This window comes from Panthera leo, chromosome B1, assembly GCF_018350215.1.
Source record: "Panthera leo isolate Ple1 chromosome B1, P.leo_Ple1_pat1.1, whole genome shotgun sequence".
Classification (NCBI taxonomy): Eukaryota; Metazoa; Chordata; class Mammalia; order Carnivora; family Felidae; genus Panthera; species Panthera leo.
In genome coordinates this window covers 188,706,598-188,728,157 of record NC_056682.1, presented here as the reverse complement: position 1 = coordinate 188,728,157, position 21,560 = coordinate 188,706,598, and the positions used below count along the sequence as shown (strand labels likewise).

The 21,560-nt window shown below is 34.1% G+C and overlaps 1 protein-coding gene across 5 annotated transcripts in view; it reads left to right on the top strand.

The window, feature by feature from the left end:
- Window positions 1-21,560, top strand: part of SLIT2 (slit guidance ligand 2) — a 376,497-nt gene that overhangs the window by 254,645 nt on the left and 100,292 nt on the right. For all 5 annotated transcript variants that reach the window (XM_042936808.1, XM_042936807.1, XM_042936805.1 and 2 more), the window contains 2 exons: window positions 8,871-8,942; window positions 9,445-9,516. In XM_042936808.1, the coding sequence (XP_042792742.1) occupies window positions 8,871-8,942; window positions 9,445-9,516 (144 nt within the window). The remainder of the gene's footprint in view (window positions 1-8,870; window positions 8,943-9,444; window positions 9,517-21,560) is intronic.

Below are 21,560 nucleotides of genomic sequence, written 5' to 3'. Positions count from 1 at the left end.
TTTTATGGCTGAATATCGTGTATATGTGTGTGTGTGTGTATATTGATAATATATAGATACATATCAATATGACATGATATATATCAATATTCATATATCTCAATATATATATCACATTTTCTTTATCCATTCGTCTGTCAAAGGACATTTAAGTTGTTCTCATATGTTAGCAACTGTGAAGAAAGCTGCAATGAACATTAGGGTACAGATATCTCTTCAAGATAACTGATTTCATTTTTTTCAGATATATACCCAAGAGTGAGATTGCTAGATCATGTGGTAGTTCTATTTTTAATTTTTTTAGGAACTTCCATATTGTTTTGCAAAGTGGCTGCACCCATATACACTCCCACCAGCAATGCACAAAGGGTTTTTTCTTCTCCACATTTTTGCCAACATTTGTTATCTCTTGTCTTTTTGATAACAGCCATTCTAAAAGGTGTGAGGGGATATCTTATTGTGTTTTGATTTGCATTTCCTGATGACTAGTGATGCTGAGCACCTTTTCATGTACACATTGGCCATTTGTATGTCTTCTTTGGAAGAGCATCTATTTAAGCCCTTTGCCCATTTTTAAATTGGATTATTTGATTTTTTTTGCTACTGAGTTTTATTAGTTCTATATATATTTTGGATACTAACTCCTTATCAGTTACATGATTTGCGAATAGTTTCTCCCATTCTGTTGGCTACCCTTTCAATTTATTTTCTTACCTATTTTTTAATTGTGTCTAATTTCACAAAACATTATTTATGTAACACACATGTTACATGTATGTATACAGATATGCTTTTTTGTTGAGATGTGTGATCATTTAAGCAGAAAAGTGTAATGGCTTTTGAAGAGAAAGACATAGAAGACTGAATCAAATTTTTATATATTAGTTATGAGGTGAAAATAAGTACAGTAAATTATAAGTAAATTGGCAAAAAAAAGAAATACTTAAATGACCAGTATGGAGATTAATAAGGTAGTAAGGCAAGAAAGAAACTCCAACTGGTTTCTCTAAATAAATTCAAGGAGTCTGATGAGTATTATTGCAACAGAAGGACACATGGAAAATAGCATTTTTTTTTCATATAGTACATCCTGAACAAATATTTGTGAATACCTACTGTGCATCAGGCATTACGGATGAAAGGACACATTTCCAGCCTCCAAGGTGTTTACAGCACAGAAAATTGAAACCACACAAAGAGAAAAATTTTAAACTATATGATAGTAGTAAAATATATACACACAGGAATACAGAGAGAGGAATACCTTGGTGTGCCTGGAAGAATCAAGGAGTCTTCAGGTATGAGGAGTCTTGCAGGCAGAGAAATTGGGGACTTTATAGACAGAGGAACAAGTATGTGTGAAGTCCCAGAAAAGTTAGAGGTAGTATGTCTTTGAGAAGTTAAAGCACTTTTGATTGCTGGAACAAAGTAGAATCCTAATCGTGACGAATCACCTTGTCTGATAACAATAGTACATACAAGGAAGCATGTTGAGCAAGGTACTAGCATGATTAGAGATGTTAGAAAAATCCCTCCTAAGGTGGAGTGGAGAATGGTTTGGAGGAAAAGAGTACACTAAGAATGTGTTAGCAACAGTCTGGAGGGCATGGTAAAGGCAGGTGTAGCAACAGATCATGATGGAATGTGATTCCAAAAAGTGACCCTGGTGCTGTGGTGGTTGATTTCCTAAACATTTCTATGGAAGAGAAAATGGAGACCCATTAGAGGTAAAACAAGACCTATGTAGACTTTAACATTAAAGTGAAGATAGTTGGTGCATAGTAAATGTATTCTTTATTCTCAGACAAATCATTATCATGTGTTTTTTAGGAATTAAGCTATAGATTTATGGTTCTATAATCATCTGGAAAGATTAAGTTGAAACTCCATATAATTCACATACTACTCTCTCAGGGTCACACTGTTTCCTAAACTTGAGGAAAAAGATGATGGGTAACTTGGACAGTAAATCAGTGCAGGGGGTGGGGAAGAAGGCCAATTGCTATCTACTCATTGAGCAATACTGTTAAACAAATGATGTGTAAAGACAATTTGCATAATGTTTTTAAAAATAAAATTATTATGAAATGGGCAGCTTAGCTCAGTGCCTGGCTCAAAGTTAATGTCCAAAAGGTTTTCACAATCAATGAAAATCAAAGCAGCAGAACATTTATTTTATTTCTTGAATTGCTAAAGAAAAATTATACATGAAAACTTACTGATATTGACATTATGAATCTATGCTCCATCCCCCTGAAATCAGTGAGCGATGTGCCTAAGTCCATATTTCCCTCTAGAGCTAAGCCATGTGATTGTGTGTTTTGAGTGTATCTTTGCATTTGGACATGTATCCATGTGAATAGACGCATGAAAATGTTAACTCTTATTTAGGTCACTACCTGAAACATGAAGTCAGTAAGAACACACACCCTTGCACACACTCATTTTTGTCTTGCTTTAAATGCTTAAAGACCAAATGGAAAAAGAGTTATTTCTACTCTGAAAACATCATTTGAATTTTATCCACAGGGGCATGTACCCTAGAATGACATCACCAAAAAATAATAATAAAATAAGATTAAGGAAATGGACAATATTCAGGAACAAGTCATACCAAGGCAGGGATGGCTGATAATCAATTAGTATGGACACAGTCCTAAGGCAGAAATGCTAGCTGTATGCATAGTATGTCCCTCTAGAGGCAAATATTCATTCACCTGCCAAAGATATTTATTAAACTTACAAAGTACTAGAACTGCAATTACGTAACAGAAATTGTACTTCAGTCAAAAATATCTTGGGTCATTTTACATAGACACATATGAAGGATTTCAAGGCATACATTTACTGCTAAAGTTAGAAGTAATATTCCAGAAATACAAAGTACTGACTTTGGAATTATTATGTAATAGGCAAGAGAATCCCTAATGTCAAAAGAATATAGCTGCTTCCTCCTTTTCAAATAGTGGATTGATGTTACCAATGATGAGAATGTTTGGCTACACTGAGCAGTCCAAGATTCAGAAGCTAGGGTCATTCCACAACCTTCCCCACACACCCCATTAAATCTATGTTCTATTCTCTGGCAGCTGTTTTTGCCATTTATGTTAAAAGCAGATGGGGAAAATGCAAAGGACTGTCAGTTTTATTGCCATGTATAATCAACATCTGGGCTGTATGTTACAGATACAATCAATCCAAACTCATACTTTACTGGTGTTGTAAAACCTTTTTGAGTTCTTAAGACAGTTTCCAAAGTTGAAAAAAATGGTATATTTTAATCATATGGATCATGGAAGTTACAACATTATATATTTTTTCAGCCTCCATGTGAAGGATGTATGCATGTATGTGTGTAATACATAATTGCTGAGCGATCTGCAAATCTGCTTATTTGTTTAAAATGTGCTTTTCCATCGTATATGTTTATTTCCTCTTAGAGATCAAATCATGTATCAGGATTTACTTCTTTATATACTCTGTGTGTGTGAAACTCATATGTGTTGTAGACATATTATTATATAGTGCTGTTTATTATGTATGTGATTACATAGATACCCATGTATATCCCCATATTTTTATCTTTTCACTATTTTTTATGCAAGAAAAACATTTTTTCTATATCTCATATTTTTACAAAAACATAGTTTATAGGAGGTTTTATTTTCCTCATGTTTTGGAAAGAGAAACTGAGAGAAGCAAATTAATTTTTGCAAGGGCCACAGAACTTATCAGTGGCTGTAAAGCTCATACTTTTAATCACCGAACTATACATTTGTATTTTTATGTATACACATATATAAAACATAATGCCTCGTGGAAAGAGCTGTTTCGCTTTGGCATGTGGATATCATTTTATATGGTTTGTCAACATAATTTAATTTGAAAAATATTGAAAATAATTCCTGAGAATTGAGCACTAGTGAGCTGAATGGGTCATTTAAAATAAACTAATATTGTTTAATATCTCATAAATGGTTTCAGAACTAGTTGGAATTTTTGAATTCCTGAATTGCACTATGTTGTATACTCTACTGATGTAAGACCTGCTTGTCAATAACCATAGCAGAGTATTTTAAGTCACAGAGCTCAGTTATACCTGCACATCATTTCCATGTTGTAAGGGCCTACAGGATTCGAACAGAGAGATTTATTGATAATTTTCCATTTTCTATACTCTTTAAAATAGGCACCAGAAAGTGGCATATGTTGGTTGGAGTTCATTCCTGAGAAACTCTCTTAAGTGTGAATACATGCATGATTTATTTAAAACAAAACAAAACAAAACAGTAATTGAGAACAAGAAAAAAGGATGTATGTGAGTGAGGAGAAAGGTTTTTATTGGTTAAACATACTGTAGTGTTGAACTTTTTGATGGAGGAGTTATAAAATTGTCCCCATTTTCTTATCTCATTGAACTTTTCACTAAAATTTCCTTGTGATTTTGATGAAGTGGTAACAGCAGGTTGCTTTTATATACTATACCCACCCCCCCCACACACACACACACAGAGTGGTAAAATGTTTAGGAATTGTTCATACACATTCTGTGGAGAAAAAGGTTTGGGCTACTTTTACATGAAAAAGGCCTCCATACGGTATGTGGTTGATAGAATTTTCTTCTTCCCTTACTGAGTTTTCTAAATATATTTTTACTTTGAAATTCAAAATATTGAATTTTCTTTTTATGAAGGACTAACATTTGGAACGCTCTTAATTATGGTGGATTTTATCCACAGCAGATATATCTCGGCCATTATCTGTTTTTGTAACCCTGGTATGGTTTTAATTAGATTCTTCATGGAACAATGGATTCAAATTTTCACTCTATAAAATTCATCAGATTTTATGCTATTAAAATAGAAGATTGTGGGATAGCAAAGATAGAAAATGTACATTTCATTTACTTGTTTTTTTACCCTTCATCTGAATAATATATTTCTTCCTTATTTTTCATAACCTGGTTTAAGTACCATCCCCACTTTTCTATAGAAGTATGGACACCATTTGATATGTGTGTTGCTTACAGTTTTAAAAATATATTCTTAAGTTCTTCTAATGAAGCGTAAGGTCCTGGAGATCTGAAAGTTTAAAGAAAGTACACATTAATTTATTGTTTGCCAACTAAAGAAGACAAAATGGACATTTTGAAACATTTTAAAATTTATTGGTTGACATCTGTCAGTGGTAGAATATTTTCTTGCTTGAGAATCTGTCTGTTTGAATGAAGGAGGCAATTATGCTTTGCCTTAATGGACTGCTGGTACAGTGCCATGAAAACCAATTAGCTGCTGAGTCAGTGTAAATAACCATGTAAGCTCTGTTTCAAATACTTTTTCTTTTTTAACAAAAAAGGTTGGAAGCAAATAGATAAATAAAGAAAAGCAAGCAAATCCATTTTATATGTCATCGTTCAGCCTTCTGTTGCATATGTTCTAAATGAAATGGTTTGCAATGTGAAGGTTAACTATGGTACGTTGCAAGAATGATTGATACATGCAACAGCACTGTATTATGTTTGAATTACTATTTTTGCATGTAAAATTTAACAGTTTCATCATGAATTCTCCTTGTTTTATAACTTTTTGTGCATGCATTTTCTAAAACATATATATAGCCTCACTTATATATCTTTTGTTTGCTTTAGTTGGAATATTTATCAATGAAATTAATTGCAGATTAGACACATCTAAATTTAGTTGTTACAATAAAATGTATTTGAGTGCCATTAGGACAATTAGTGATCATTATAAGTATTCTGGATTTAGAGACTTTAAAATAATAAATGAATTTTAAACTTTCTAAGGAAGCTCTTCAGTTATATATGATAGTAGAATTAATTTGGCCACATTTGTGAATTAATGTCATTGATATTTCAATGCTGAATATGTCATTTTTTAAAACTTGTACTAAACAAATTAATTGGAAATGTAATAGCAAAATTAGATGCCTATCAATAAAACTTCCATAAGGGTATAAACATGTTTCTTCCAATCACCATTGAATTCCATTCATATAGTATATTTTGCACACGTAGAATACAAAGGGTGAATGAATGAATGAATGAGTGACTACTGGTTTTCTTATTTTCAAGAACTTGAAATGATATTTATGAAAAGTAATCATATGAACTAGTTTTGCATCACTGTTTGCATTGAAAGAAATCTTCTAGATGCTAAGAATTTTTATTTTTTCTCATCATAGCTTTACATTATTTTGAGCTAATCTTTAACAAAATGAAACGATTCTTCATTGGCCCAGATTTGTAGAAAGTCATCTAGTCAATAGTCTTGCATCTATAGCTTGCTTTCACTGTATTTTCATTGATTACATTTTAAACTTCTTAAAATCTAACTACAAGAAGGGATCACAGCAAAAAAAAAAAAAATTAAAAAATGTGTCTCTAAACCATCAATCTATAACATTCTGGTCAATAGTGTAACAGTGAAATGATTTAAATGTCCTTTGTTATATTTAGAGATTTTGAAAAAAGTACCCTTTCTCCAGACCTAGATAAATAATCCAGATGCCAAATCTATATTTTCTTCATACAATTTATTTCTTGTCTTCTGGGGTAAATCTGCCCCTTAGGAGCCAACAAACCTGGTGGAGGAGGGATATGTGAAAAATGACTAGAATGTAGTGAGATAGAGCAGAGGCACAGAGAAGAGAATGCCCTTGGATGTATAAAGAAAGATACAACTAACCTTACCTGAGAAAATAAAGTAAGGCTTCAGGAGGAGGCCATGCTTCAGTTGTCTTAAGACAACTAAGCCATGTTATTAATAATCACGTAAAATTATTACTAACCTAAATGGCCAATAATAGAGAACGATTAATTAATGATGGTCCATTTTGATAATTAAGTGTTATAAAAACATTAAAAATAACATCTCCCAAAATACTTAACAGTATTAGGACAACATGTATGGTATGATATTTGATATAAAGTATACAACTAAAAATTCTCTATACAGTAAAACTTCAAAGATCTAAAATAAATATATATAAAAAATTAAATTTTCTTCCTTATATATTTTGTAAATAAACTTGAATTTATCTTTAATGTGAACAGAATAATTTCTGCTTTTTGGAGGGAAAGAATTATAACTAAATTACAGAGAAATAATTACCTTCTGTGTGAGAGAGGAAGGAAGGGACAGTAACTTGGGGAATAACTGAGTTCAGAGGATTGGAAAGCAAATCCAGAGATTGAGACAGGGAAGAGAACCAGAGGTGCATGGTAACGCATCCAGGGAAGAAGTGTTGTTAGCACTATCAGATGCTACAGGGCGTTTAAGAGCAATGATGACTGTGGATACCCATTGCATGTAGAGATGAGGAGGTCAGTGTGAACCCTGAGGCTGTTGAGGAAAGCCTGAAACTAAAGAAGGGTTTTGGAATCAGAAAAGACCGAAATGTAGGCATTTCTACTTAACCTTCTGGGGATATTTTGTTTGTTTTGATTTGATGTTCATTAAATGTTGCTGATACATATATCCTCATTCACATTCAGTTTTTACCAACATTCAATAAAACATGAACCAATGTATATGGCACATGTAGAGTCAACATATATATATTGTTGTTGTATTTGTATATGTATATAAATATGCCAATATAAACACGTATACCTAAATATATATTTGTATATATATTTTTTAATCCAGGCAGGAAAATGAAGCTCATGCTAGGTATTTTAACAGAGAGATTTAATATAAGGGATGAAATTAAGCAGTTGTGAAGGTGACACAGAGAACAGAAAGCTGCCTCCACATCCAGGTCTACAAAGATCTAAGAAGAAAAGAATGTTGTACAAAGTCAGGAGGTGGCCCCAGCAGGAGCTAAAATTAGGAAGGAGATGAGACCACTGCTGGGGACATCCCCTGAGACAGAGGAAGGGAGAATATCCTGGCTTCTTGCTTCATCCTACCTTCAGTTTCTACCAGTGCCTCTCATTGGCCAAATTCCACAAAAATCAGTTGGCAAGTGAGCCTGGGATTATGTGGTTCCCAAGAGTCAGCCTCTGGGATACAAAGAGAAGAGGGGAAGGGATGGGAAATGTTTATTATAATGTTCACATGGATAGAAATGAAGCTGAGAGGCAACGTTTTTGATGGATACGATACTGAAGGAAATGTATTTGTGTGATTCATAACTTAGTGGGTAAAATCGTGTCTTTCTCTGAAAACATAACCATAGATTTATTTTCAACTGATTTTGGTGCGTGATCAAAACCACTTCAGTTGTGTTTTGAATGCGCTTTGCTGCAGTGGTTTTCGCACGAAGTATTCAGAGTCCAGCCAGTCTTACCGAAAAGTACCTATGGTATTTAATGGATTGGAATTTAAGATTTACCTCATAAGAAGCTGCAAAATTAATTTTCTGGGCATAACAGCATTTTTAATCTATAATATGTTTTCTGTAGAGGAGATAAAAGGTTTATAAAACTTAATATTCAGCAGCAATTTCCTTTGTGGAAGAGTTATAATTGTCTTTGAAACATGTTAAACATCTGTTCAGTGTTATACATATTTCTCATACTGATATAAAGGTTATTTTCATGTACTTCCAAGTTAGTTTCTTACAGGTACTTTCTCTTTTATACAAAGTCCAGACTTAAATATTAATGGACCTGTAATGCCTAAAAATCAGGATATTTTTATTCATTTTATAATTGCCTTGTTTTTATTCCCAATCTTGCCCCACATTTAGGGCACAGCACAATTAATTTTAGTACTTATTTTTGAGGAAAAAAAGAATCACTCACGAAGAGCATCAACGTGGCTTCTTGACATGCATCCTGGGCTTGAATTAAACATCCCTGAGAGCTCACGTTTCCATTTAAAAATTGAATTTTTTCATTGCAGACGTTTGGAACAGAACTCAATCAAGGTCATCCCTCCTGGAGCTTTCTCACCATATAAAAAGCTTAGAAGAATGTGAGTGAATAATATTCTAGAATATATGTAATTTTAAAAATTATACAGGTCATGACCGTGCAGACATTCACTTAAGTATGAATATTTGAATGTTTGACAGCTTAAATATTAAGTGATGTGACTATCCGATTGCTAGTTTTATAATACTGTGATGTTAAAAGCTAAACTATGTAATATTTTAACGTTCTCTGTAATTTAACATATTGATTCACACCCGCATGAATTTATGTGATCAATATAGTATGCAGTCAAATCTTAGATGTTCTATTTTCAAAAATAAGACATGGCAGCTTTTATAATAATTTAAGAAAAGAGCCAGTAATTGATTTAAAAGTCTGATTTTTTTTTTAATTTAAGATGCTTCAGATGTTTTATGTTGCAAATTTTATACATGTATTAATAGGTGCAAAATGGACATGTAAAGGCAGTAAATAGCTTTCTCCTGCAGTAAATCCTCACTGACATTCTATTTAATTTAACCTAACCCTATTTCTAATCTTAGTGACCTGAGCAATAATCAGATCTCCGAACTAGCACCAGATGCTTTCCAAGGACTACGCTCTCTGAATTCACTGTAAGTATTGACCACGTCGCCAAAGGAAAGCAGAATATGCAACTAATACTGGGTCCATCTTTTACAAATTTGGATTTAAGAAAAAAAGAACCCTTTAATTTTTTGTCATGAATTATTAATAATATTCATTATTATTAATCTTAATGAGTTTCATCATTTTCATGGAAGACTGCTACCTGTCACTAAAATCAGCCCATTTTTAAGGGTATATATTTTAGGATTTGATAGTTTTGCTATTTAGAAAGCAAGGGTAAGAGCCTCTAAATTATTCTGTATTTATATTATAATTACTGACAGCTTTTTGTTTCTGAAATATAGCTGGAATGTGTATTTTGGAACACTCTGGTCATTGTTATATTTATAAGCCTCAAGCCAGCAGCCACTCTGTCCTGAGGGCAATATTAGTCCCCTCAGAACGATGCTCAGTGAGGTCTTATGGAGGGAACAGTTGAAGACGTGCAGTGAGAGGCCCCCTCAACTCCCTGCTTCATCTCCTTAAGACTTCCTTGAAAGAACCAGCTTTAATCTCTCAAAGAACAAAGATAATAAAAGTATGACGGCTTTTTAACATCAAAAGGACTTTCAGAGAGATAACTATATAAATTAAAATTATTGTAAAATAAATGGATAAAGGCTGCTATTCTTTCGAATTTGTAAAGGAATCTTCAGAAGTCCACCAGGTACAGTCAACTTGAGTTCAGATTGTAACTTTAAAATTTGAACATGGAGGCTGGCATGTATTTTCCTAAGAGTTGGAGCTTAGAGAAGGGTTCTTATTGTTATCAATGACTGCAGAGCTCTTGAGAATTTCAGAAGGCAGTGGTGGCCAGCGGGAGGTCCATGATACACACGTGTAAGGCCCAGATAAACACCTAGGGCTCATGCAGCACTCCACACTCAGTCATCCCTGGGGAGGAATAGACAGAAGTGGTCATCCGGGCACATGGAGACCCAGGTTGCTGTGCCGGTCTGCTCAGAAAACTATAGTTTTCTTTGAAGAAAGAAAATGGAATCTGCCTAGGTTCTTTTTTGTTGTGGATGTTAACCACCTCTGGAATTAACCAGAGGAAGTCCAAGACCTGGGGAACAACTGTCGGCCGAAAATGTAGAATGTAGACCGGTGTTGCTCTTAGACTGAGCTGGCAGATTCTAAAATAACAAAGATTAATGTAAAACTCCATTAAATTATTCAATCAGATGGCCCATGAATTACGGGGTATGCCACTCTGGGCGGTCATATTGTCCAAAGTAAATAGAGACAACCTTCCATCCACACAAAAGGACAGAGCGAAAGTCAAGTCATTGTGCCAATCCCTGGTCCGTCAGGTATCTGTGCCTCAAAGATAAATAGTAAAATGTCAAAAGAGAGAAATGTTTGGAGAATTCTTATTAATAGCAGTTTTGCTGACAGTTTACTGTTAAGTTCTATTGTCTTAATGCTAGTTGACACATTCTGGTTGTGAGAATTAAAATAACTGATAAAAAAGAAATACAATAAATTTAAAAAGTAATAGACCATAATTTTATATATGTGTTATTATATATTTATAATTATATATAATATATAAGTTCTATGTACTTATATTATACATTATGTTTAATATGACAGTGTATTTATTACCTACAAAGATATATATTTTATTGTATTATAGATAATGTATTTATAAATATTGTATATTTTACATTATTGACATAGCAATGTTATATTAATATATATTATATTTATTAATAAACAGTTACAACTAATGATTATATTATAAATTATTATATACTTATCCATATAAATATAATAGATTCATAGCAAATAGTAAAAGAAATAAAATGTGTAAAGCAATGTACTTGCTGAATTGAGATTTTAATCTTCATGACCAGAACTCTCATGTACAGTTTTTTTCAGAAAGCCATAACAAAGCATGATTTTTCCTTATGGAACTGACTTTTAGTCAGCGAATTAAATCACTGGGGAATTCCTAGTTCAAAACCTAGTCATATACAGAAGAGTGGGAACTGTTTTCCAGAAATGCAACACCAAATACTACCCTATAATGTCAGAAAACAGACGTTTTTAGGGACACCTTGGGTGGCTCAGTCAATTAAGCATCAACTCTTGATCTCAGCTCAGGTCTCCATCTCAGAGTTGTGAGTTCAAGCCCCATGTTGGGCTCCATGCTGGCTGTGGAGCCTACTTGAAAAAAAACAAAAACACAAACATGTTTATCGAGAGAATCAAACAGCTGTGCAATCCTAGAGAAAGTCCACGTGCTGTAACTGGTAGCATTTTCCTCATTGTGTTCACATTTTGAATTGACCCTCCAAAGATTAATTTATACCTCTTATAAAGTATACAACTGTCCAGACTCACAATAGCTTTTTTTTTTTTTTTCATTTCACCACAATCCTACATTCCACAGAGATGTGGGACCCTATTGTGTCCTAGACCCTCTTCAAGGCCCTGGGGATTCACGAGTGAACAAAATACAGAAACTCCTCTCTCGTGGAGGTGACCAATGATAAACTAGATACTGGTCAGAAGATATAGTATATCTGATGATTAAGAGTGCTGTGAAGTAAGGGGCGCATGGGTGTCTCAGTCACTTAAGCATCTGAGTTTTGATCTCAGCTCAGGTCTTGATCTCAGGGTTGTGAGTTCAAGCCCCACATGGGGCTCTGCACTGAGTATGAAGCCTACTTAAAAAAAAAAAAATTCTCTGAAGGAAAATAAAGAAAGCAGAAGTGATAAGGAGGCCAATGGGGAGGAGAGCTGAAATTTTAAACAGGAAGGTCAGCAGAGGCCTCCCAAGAAAATGATATTGGGCAGGGAGACCTGAAGACTCGAATTGTAGGAGTGAGTTGTGCAGATACATGAAGAAAGAGCATTCGAGACCAAAAGAACAGCTAAAGTCTAAGGCCCTGAGATGAGAGTATGCTGAGTGTTTCAAGAAAGAGCAAGAAAAAAAATGTGACTGGAAGTGGGGCAGATGGTTGAAAATGAAATAATGCAGAGGTTGTGGTTGTGGTTGTTGATAACAGCAAGGTCTAGGACACAACCATGAGGACAGAGGGACAAAACAGGTTGATAGATAACAGGTTTGTGGGAAAAGAATAGGGTTGGAGATCGTAATGTAATAGTGAGGGCTTAAGTCTTTGGAAAGGAGTACAGTGACGGGGGTTTGTGGGTAACTGCGGAAGCCATGCAAATCAGCGACACTACCTTTTTTTTTTTAAATCCAGTTTTTACTTCTACAGGCTTCTCTTACATGTCTTTCTAGAACATACTCAACTACATAGGCAGTTTAATTGAATCACTGTATTTACTAAAGAAGCGAAAATAATTAAGGATGATATGATGCCAGATTTTATTAAATTAAAAAAAAACATTTTAAATTGTTAATCACCAAAATAGTATACCTTAGAGAAAAATGAACCTGATTTATTGAATATTTTAAGGTCTCTCCTACTAAATAATTGCATTAGCATTTATTTTTATTAACATTAACATTATTTTATTGCATGTTATTATGTTATACTATTAGTATATTTTATTATTAATATAACATATATTAAAGACAAAAAAGCATTCAGAATACATGTGTCTTTTGAATGATTTCATACTCAGGGCTTTTACTGCTGTCATTGTGACAACAACAGTATTTCTATAATATTTAACAATGATTTCTTAGGAATTCAACATATTAGTGTACTAGGCATTGTCTGTACACATCTTCTATTGTTTCCCATTTACTGGTTGGAAACATCATTTTATATCACAAAATAAAAAAGTGCTGTAGTAGCACAGCATAGTGACTAAGCATAGAGCCTTTAGCACACTAAGTGGCTGCCAGCACAGAGCCCGATGCAGGGCCTGAACTCACAAACTGAGATTGTGACCTGAGCCGAAATCAAGAGTCGGATGCTTAACTGACTGAGCCACCTCGGTGCCCTGGGACATTTTTTTTTTTTTCTCTCTCTTTGGTAGTAACTGTCTTCTGCCAGATTTCAACAAGAGCAGGAGAATTCAAAGACTGGCCACCGGCTGTTGCTGTTTCCTACTATCCTACTCTCCTACTATTGAAACTCACTAGGGTGAAACTAGGCTTAGAATTCTTTGCCTTTTGTCTGGCAGCAGGTACAAGAGCTGCTTAAGGTTTCCTTAAGATTTCCCTATTGGTCCAATGGGCTATAAAGTAATTCTCGATCAGCATACTCGTATACTGGAGGCCGTATGTTGAATATAAGTGATGTGTAAGAAAACCGGAGAGAAGTTACCCAGTTTGTCACTGCTCGTATTTGGATGACATTATCCAGACCCCTCAGGTATTTATTTTCCTTTCAGCTGAATTCATTTTCATCTTTCAATTTCTTTTAAAATTTTCTTTCCCTCATAGGAATGCAGCACAAAGTCTCACTGGCCTCCTTGCACTTTATATCTTTATGTAATGACATGCCTTTGTCCCATTTTTATGGATTTTGGCCTTATTTTCTTGATTCTCATCCAGCTTCTCTGTCCCGGTCTTTGGTTTTTTTATATTTTTAAGTCATTTTTCCTTGCTACCATTTGGATCTCACTGCATATAAGAAAACTGTACCAGGGGCACCTGGGTGGCTCAGTCGGTTGGGCGTCCGACTTCGGCTCAGGTCATGATCTCACGGTCCGTGAGTTCGAGCCCCACGTCGGGCTCTGGGCTGACAGCTCAGAGCCTGGAGACTTTTGGATTCTGTGTCTCCTTCTCTCTCTGACCCTCCCCTGCACATCCTCTGTCTCTCTCTGTCTCAAAAATAAATAAATGTTAAAAAAAAAACACAACTGTGCCAGCTCTACTATTGCTATACCTTTCTGTAGAGAAATCTCATCCCATAACATTTACTGTTTCTTTATGATAATATTTTATGATTGGCAGTCCACATACCCAATAATGACTACATAGATTTCCTTCATTCTTTTGTGATTCCCCCCATATTTATTTCCCTATGTACCCAAACTGTCTCATTAACAAAAAACATCTATTTTTTTAACATGATCTTAAAGAAAACAACGATTTGTTGGAATAAAATGTTTCACAATATAATAAGACACATCTCCTAACCAGTCCTCCATTCATGTTATTTGAGCCAACTTTTAAGGCAAAAGTCCCAAATGAAAAACCTGCTAAATTATTTGCCCCTTTATTCTTTTTTCCCTTTTATTTTTTTAAATTTTATTCCAGAATAGTTAACAATACAGGATTATATTATTTTCAGGTGTAAAATATAGTGTTTCAATAATTCTATACATTACTCGGCGCTCATCATAAGTTCTTGATCCCCTTCACCTATTTCACCCATCCCCCCACCCACATCCTTTCTGGTAACTGTCAGTCCGCTCTTTGTAGTTGAGAGTATGTTCTTTAGTTTGTCTTTTTTTTTTAACTTTTTTTTAAACTTTATTTTGAGAGAGAGAGGGACAGAGACCAAGAGAAACAGAGAATGTGAGCAGGGGAGGGGCAGGGAGAGAGAGAGAGAGAGAGAGAGAGAGAGAGAGAATCCCAAGAAGGCTCTGCATAGCACAGAACCTGATGTGGGCTGGAATTCATAAACCGCGAGATCATGACATGAGCCGAAATCAGAGTCAGATGCTTAACCAACTGAGCCATGCTGGCAGCCTTGGTTTGTCTCATTTTTTTTATTTGTTCATTTGTTTTGTTTGATAAATTCCACACATGAGTGAAATCATATGGTATCTGTTTTTCTCTGACTGGTTTGTGTCATTTAGCAATGCACTGCCTAGATCCATCTATGTTCTTGCAAATGGCAAGATTTCATTCCTTTTTATGGTTCATACTCTATTGTGTCTATATATAGAGAGACACTATATATATATATATACGTATATATGTATATATACACGTATATATACATATATACGTATATATATATATATATATACATATATATATATATATGTAAAACCATCTCTTCTTTATCCATTTGTGTATTGATGGACACTTGGGCTGCTTCCATAGCTTGGCTATTGAAAATAATGCTGCTGTAAACATAGGGGTGCATATATCTTTTCAAATTAGTGTCTTGTATTCTGTTGGTAAATACCCAGTAGTGGAATTACTGGATCATATGGTAGTTCTATTTTTAATTTTTTGAGGAACCTCCATACTGTTTTCCACAGTGGCTGCACCAGTTTGCATTCCCAAAAACAGTGTGTGAGGGTTCCTTTTTCTTCACATTCTTACCAACACTTATTGTTTCTTGTCTTTTTAATACTAGCCATTTTAACAGGTGTGAAGCGATATCTCATTGTGGCCTTGATTTGTATTTCCCTGGTGATGAATGATGTTGAGCATCTTTTCATGTGTCTAGTGGCAAACTGTATGTCTTCTTGGAGAAATGCCTGTTCATGTCTTCAGCCCATTTTTTAATTTGGATTATTTGTGGGGTGTTTTTTTTTTTTTTTTTGGTGTTGAGTTGTAGATGTTCTTTAGCTATTTTAGAAACTAACCATTTATTGGATATGTCATTTGCAAATATATTCTCCCATTCAATAGGTTGCCTTTAATTCTATTGATTGTTTCCTTTTCTGTGAACAAGCTTTTATTTTGATGTAGTCCCAATAGCTTATATTTGCTTTTGTTTCCCTTGCCTCGAGAGACATATCTAGAAAAATGTTGCTACAGCTAACATCAGAGAAATTCTTTCCTGTGCTCTTTTCTAGGAATGTTATGGTTTCAGGTCTTACATATAGGTCCTTTAACCATTTTTGAGTTTATTTTTGTGTCTGGTGTAAGAAAGTGGTCCAGTTTATTTGTCTATTTTTTCCACATAACTGTCCAGTTTTCCCAAAAAGAGACTCTTTTTCCCAATACATATTTTTGCCTCCTTTGTAGAAGATTAATGGACATGTTAATAGTGGATTTCTTTCTGGGTTCTCTGTTCTACTGATCTATATGTCTATTTTTGTGCTAGCTCCTTACTGTTTTGACTGCTATAGCTTTGTAGTATATCTTGAAATCTGAGATTGTGATATTCCCAGTTTTTTTTTTGTTTGTTTGTTTATTTGTTGTTTGTTTTTTCTCAAAATTTCTTTGGCTATTTGGGATCTTTTGTGGTTCCATATGAATTTTAGGATTATTTGTACTAGTTCTGTGAAAATTGCTCTTGGGATTTTTTTGATATGGATTGCATTAAATCTGTAGATTGCTTTAGGTAATGTGGGAATTGTAACAATATTTATTCTTCTAGTTCAGAGTATGGGGTATTTTTCCATTTGTGTTGTCTTCAGTTTCTTTCATCAACTTTTTATCATTTTCAGAGTACAGGTTTCTGCCTCCTAAGTTAGGTTTATTACTAGGTATTTTATTATTTTTGCTGCAACTATAAATGGGATTGTTTTCTTAATTTCTCTTTATGCTACTTGATTATTAATGTATAGAAATGCAACAGATTTATGTATATTGACTTTGTATCCAGTGACCTTATGGAATTCATTTATCTGTTTTAGTAGTTTTTTTGGTGGAATCTTAAGGGTTTTGTATACATAATATCATGGCATCTGCACAGAGTGAAAAATTTACTTTTTCTTTACCAATTTGGATGCCTTTTATTTCTTTTTCTTATCTGATTGCTGTGGGTAACACTTCCAGTACTATGTTGAATAAAAGTGGTGAGAGTGGACATCCATATCTTAGGTAAAGGGATCTCATTTTTTCACCATTGAGGATGATGTTAGCTGTGGGTTTTTCATAGATGGACTTTATTATATTGAGGTATGTTCCCTCTAAACCTACTTTGTTAAAGACTCTTATCATGAATAGATGTTGTAATTTGTCAAATGCTTTTTCTACATCTATTGAAATTATCGTATGCTTTTTATCCTTTCTCTTGTTGATGTGTTCTATCGTGTTGATTTGATTTGCAAATATTGAATCACCTTTGCATCCCAAGAATAAATCCCACTTGATCGTGGTAAATGATTTTTTTAATGTATTTTTGGATTCAGTTTGCTAATGTTTTGTTGAAGATTTTTGCATCCTTGTTTATCAGCATTATTGGCCTTGTAGTCCTCTATTTTGTAGTGCCCTTATCTGATTTTGGTATCAGAGTGATGCTGGCTTCATAGAATGAATTTAGAAGATTTCTTTCATCCTCTATTTTCTGGAGTTGTTTGAGAAGAAATGTATTAAATCTTTAAATGTTTGTTAGAATTCATCTGTGAAGCCATCTGGTTTTGGACTTCTGTTTGTTGGGAAGTTTTTTTTGTTTTGTTTTGTTTTGTTTTGTTTTGTTTAATGATTCAATGTCATTGCTGCTAATTGGTCTGTTCACATTTTCTATTTCTTAAATTCTGCATATGAGTGAAATCATATGGTATTTGTCTTTCTCTGACTGACTTATTTCACTCAACATAGTATACTCTAGCTCTATCCACGTCATTGCAAACGGTGAGATTTCATTCTTTTTGATGGCTGAATAATATCCCATTGCATATATACACCACATTTCTTTATCCATTCATCAGTTGGTGGGCATTTGTGCTCTCTTCATAGTTTGCCTATTGTTAATAATGCTGCTACAAACATCGGGGTGCAGGTACCCCCTGGAGTCTGTATTTTTGTATCATTTGAGTAAGTACATGTTAGTGAAATTGCTGAATCATATAGCAATTCTATTTTTAACTTTTTGAGGAACCTCCATACTGTTCTCCAGAGTGGCTGCACCAGTTTTCATTCTCACTCATAGTGCAAGATGGTTCCCCCTTCTTCGCACCTTATGTGGAGTGTAAGAAACAAAACAGATGACCATATAGGAGGGAGAGAAAAAGAGAGACAGAAACAAACTATAAAAAACTTATAAAGATAGCAAACTGAAGGTTGGTAGAGGGAGGTGGGTATGAGATAGACTACATGGGTGATGGATATTAAGGAGGATAGTTGTTGGGGTGCCTGGGTGACTCAATCAGTTATGCATTCAAGTTCAGCTCAGGTCATGATTTCACAGTTTGTGGATTTGAGCCCTGCATCAGGCTCTGTGCTGACAGCTCAGAGCCTGGAGCTGCTTCAGATTCTGTGTCTTCCCCTCTCTCTGTGCTTCCCCCACTCATGCTCTGTCTCTCAAAAATAAATTAAAAACATTAAACATTTTTTTTTAATGGAGGGCAGTTGTTATGATGAGCATGGTGTGTTGTATGTAATTGATGAATCACTGGATTGCACTCCTGAAACCAATATTGCCATTGCACTGTATGTTAACTAACTAGAATTTAAATAAAATTTTGAAAAGAAACATTTTTTTCTTTTTCTCCCTGATTCAGTTTTGGGAGCTTATATATTTCTAAGAATTTATCCATTTCTTCTAGGTTGTCCAGTTTGTTCATATGTAATTTATCATCATATCCCTTTGTATTTCTGTCAGCTGTCATTTCTCCTCTTTGCTTCTGATTTTGTTTATTTGAGTCCTCTCTTTTTGGTGAATCTGTCTAAAGGTTTATCAGTTTCGTTGATCTTTTCAAAGAAGCAGCTCTTGATTTCATTGATCTCTTCTATTTTTTTAGTTTCTATTTAATATATTTCTCTATTCTTTTCTTTATTTATCTACTGGTTTGGAGTTTTGTTTACTTTTCTTTTTTTAGCTCCTTTAGGTGTAAGTTTAGGTTATTCATTTGAAGTTTTTCTTGCTTTTTGAGTAAGAAATGTGCTGCTATCAACTTACCTCTTAGAATAGCTTTGCTGTATCCCAAAGGTTCTGGACTGTTGTGTTTACATTTTATTTTGTCTTCATGTATTTTTTTTTAATTTTGTCTTTTATTTCTTTGTTGACTTATCCATTATTTAGTAGCATGTTATTTTACCTCCTTGTATTTGTGTTCTTTCCAGATTTTTTCCTTTTTTTAAATGTTTACTTTTGGGGGGAGGGGCAGAGAGACAGAGGGTGAGAGAGAATCCCAATCCGCTCTGACAGCACAGAGATAAATGCGGGGCTCAATCTTATGAACCATGAGATCATGATCTGAGCCAAAATCAAGAATCAGACGCTTAACCAACTGAACCACCCAGGAGCTCCCAGGTGCTTATAGTTGATTTCTAATTTCATAACTTGCTCCTTAATTCTTATATGGGTCCCCACAATTTATATGCATCCTATTTCCTTTTTATATTTCATTGGGTTCAAAATATGAAACTCCTTTAATATTCAAAATTGCTATTTTGGGTTCCTCTTTGAAATCATACTTGGCTCACTTCAGTTGTATTATTCTGGCACAAGGACAAGTGATGCATATTCAACAAACAACGGTTGCATTCAGTTTAATTGGACACCAAGCTTAGAACCTCGTAAAAGTTCCTGACACATAATAAGTATATGATATCTCTTGTTAAATTTAGTCAGTTGAATGATATTGCATTGAATGTCCTGAAATAGTGCCACCTTGATCTGCTCACGTGTGTTCCCATAAGGCCTCTGACCTTAAAAAAATGCATTTATTATTGCTTATCCTTTCTTAATTCCCTTACCTCTTTGATGCTAACAATACAGAGTTCTCTCTTTTTTTTCTTAGATTTTTAAAAATAGTTTTTCTCTAATTGATTTACCTTATTTAAAAGCATCTATATTCTGCACAAATGAACTTTTATGTTATATTATATAACTATACCACTGGGATCTATACAAGTAGAATGTCTCCTTACACAATATAGTATCCAGCCATATTTATTTATTCCCTTGAGAATTTCCTTCCTATATTGTAATACATCCCACCTCTCACTGACATCTTAAAAGGAAACAACAGCTTTTCCCTCACTCTTATTCATTTCTCTTGAATTGTTATTTTAGTCCATTTCAAACAGAAATCATATACTGCTGCCAAACGTATTAATTATTTAGATTCTCATTTCAGCTTTTTCCTTTACATATTGTGACATCCTTTATGTCTTTTCTGAAAGAACATTTTTCTCATTTTCAGAAGAAATAGGATCAATGTAGAGAATATAAAACATAAAGAAAAACATATAGATGCAAATTAAAATCACCTCTGAATGGCAAATTGCCTGCCATCCAGAGATTTTCTGCTTTTTTCCTTATGTACGTGTATATATATTTTTCTGAACTAAATTAAGATCATACTATAATGTACTTCTTTATTGTTTTGTTCAACTTTAATGTTATATTAACACTTTCATGTCATTAAATATTTCTCAAAATATCATTTTTGTGAATGTGAAATATGCATTTAACCAATACCCTTTTTGGGGGGATTTGGAGATATTTTATTTGTGTCAATTTTTCATTGTTATAAGTTATGCCATGATTGACATTTTGTACACAAAATACTGTGTTTGTGATTATTTTCTTCAGCCCCTAAAAGTAAAACTAAGTAAAATTTTTTATAATTGTCTTTACAACTCTTGGTATGTATTGCCAGTTGGTCACCCTAAGGAATATAATTTCTGTCTTTTCCCATTCGTTATTTTGGTTCCCTACTTTGGGGGTAAAAAATAGATAGGCATCATGGCAGACCTGTTGCTAATAGCCAGCATGATGAGTCAACCCATTTCTGTTCATCTGTTGTTGAAATCCCCTCATTTCACCCATCTTGTTAATTTTTCCTTAATTTGTCCACTTGCTAACTTATTTCTTCAATTGACTCCTCAAACAATGATCACTCATCAATCCAATGTTAGAATGTCACTGCATACCCAAATCAATGCAAGGCGCCAGGTGTGTTGAAGGGACTAAACCGTGGTTCTTGCACCGGGTAGCTGCACATAGTGGCTGATCAGAGCTGAATACCATGAGGATACATTCCTGTTCATGTTTTTGGAGAAACGTGCATTTCAAAAATGTTTCTGTACTCGTATTAGTGATCACTTTCTACACATACCTTACAATTCTCAAGCATATACATTATGTAACAAAAAGCTTACCTTTATGTAGATTCCTTTCACTTTTTACCAGTATGATAAGCCTAAAACTCATTCCTTTAATGAGCAATGAATTCCACATTTAGTGTTCTCCTTTTTTATTACAGAATGCAATACTGTGTGTGTGTGTGTGTGTGTGTG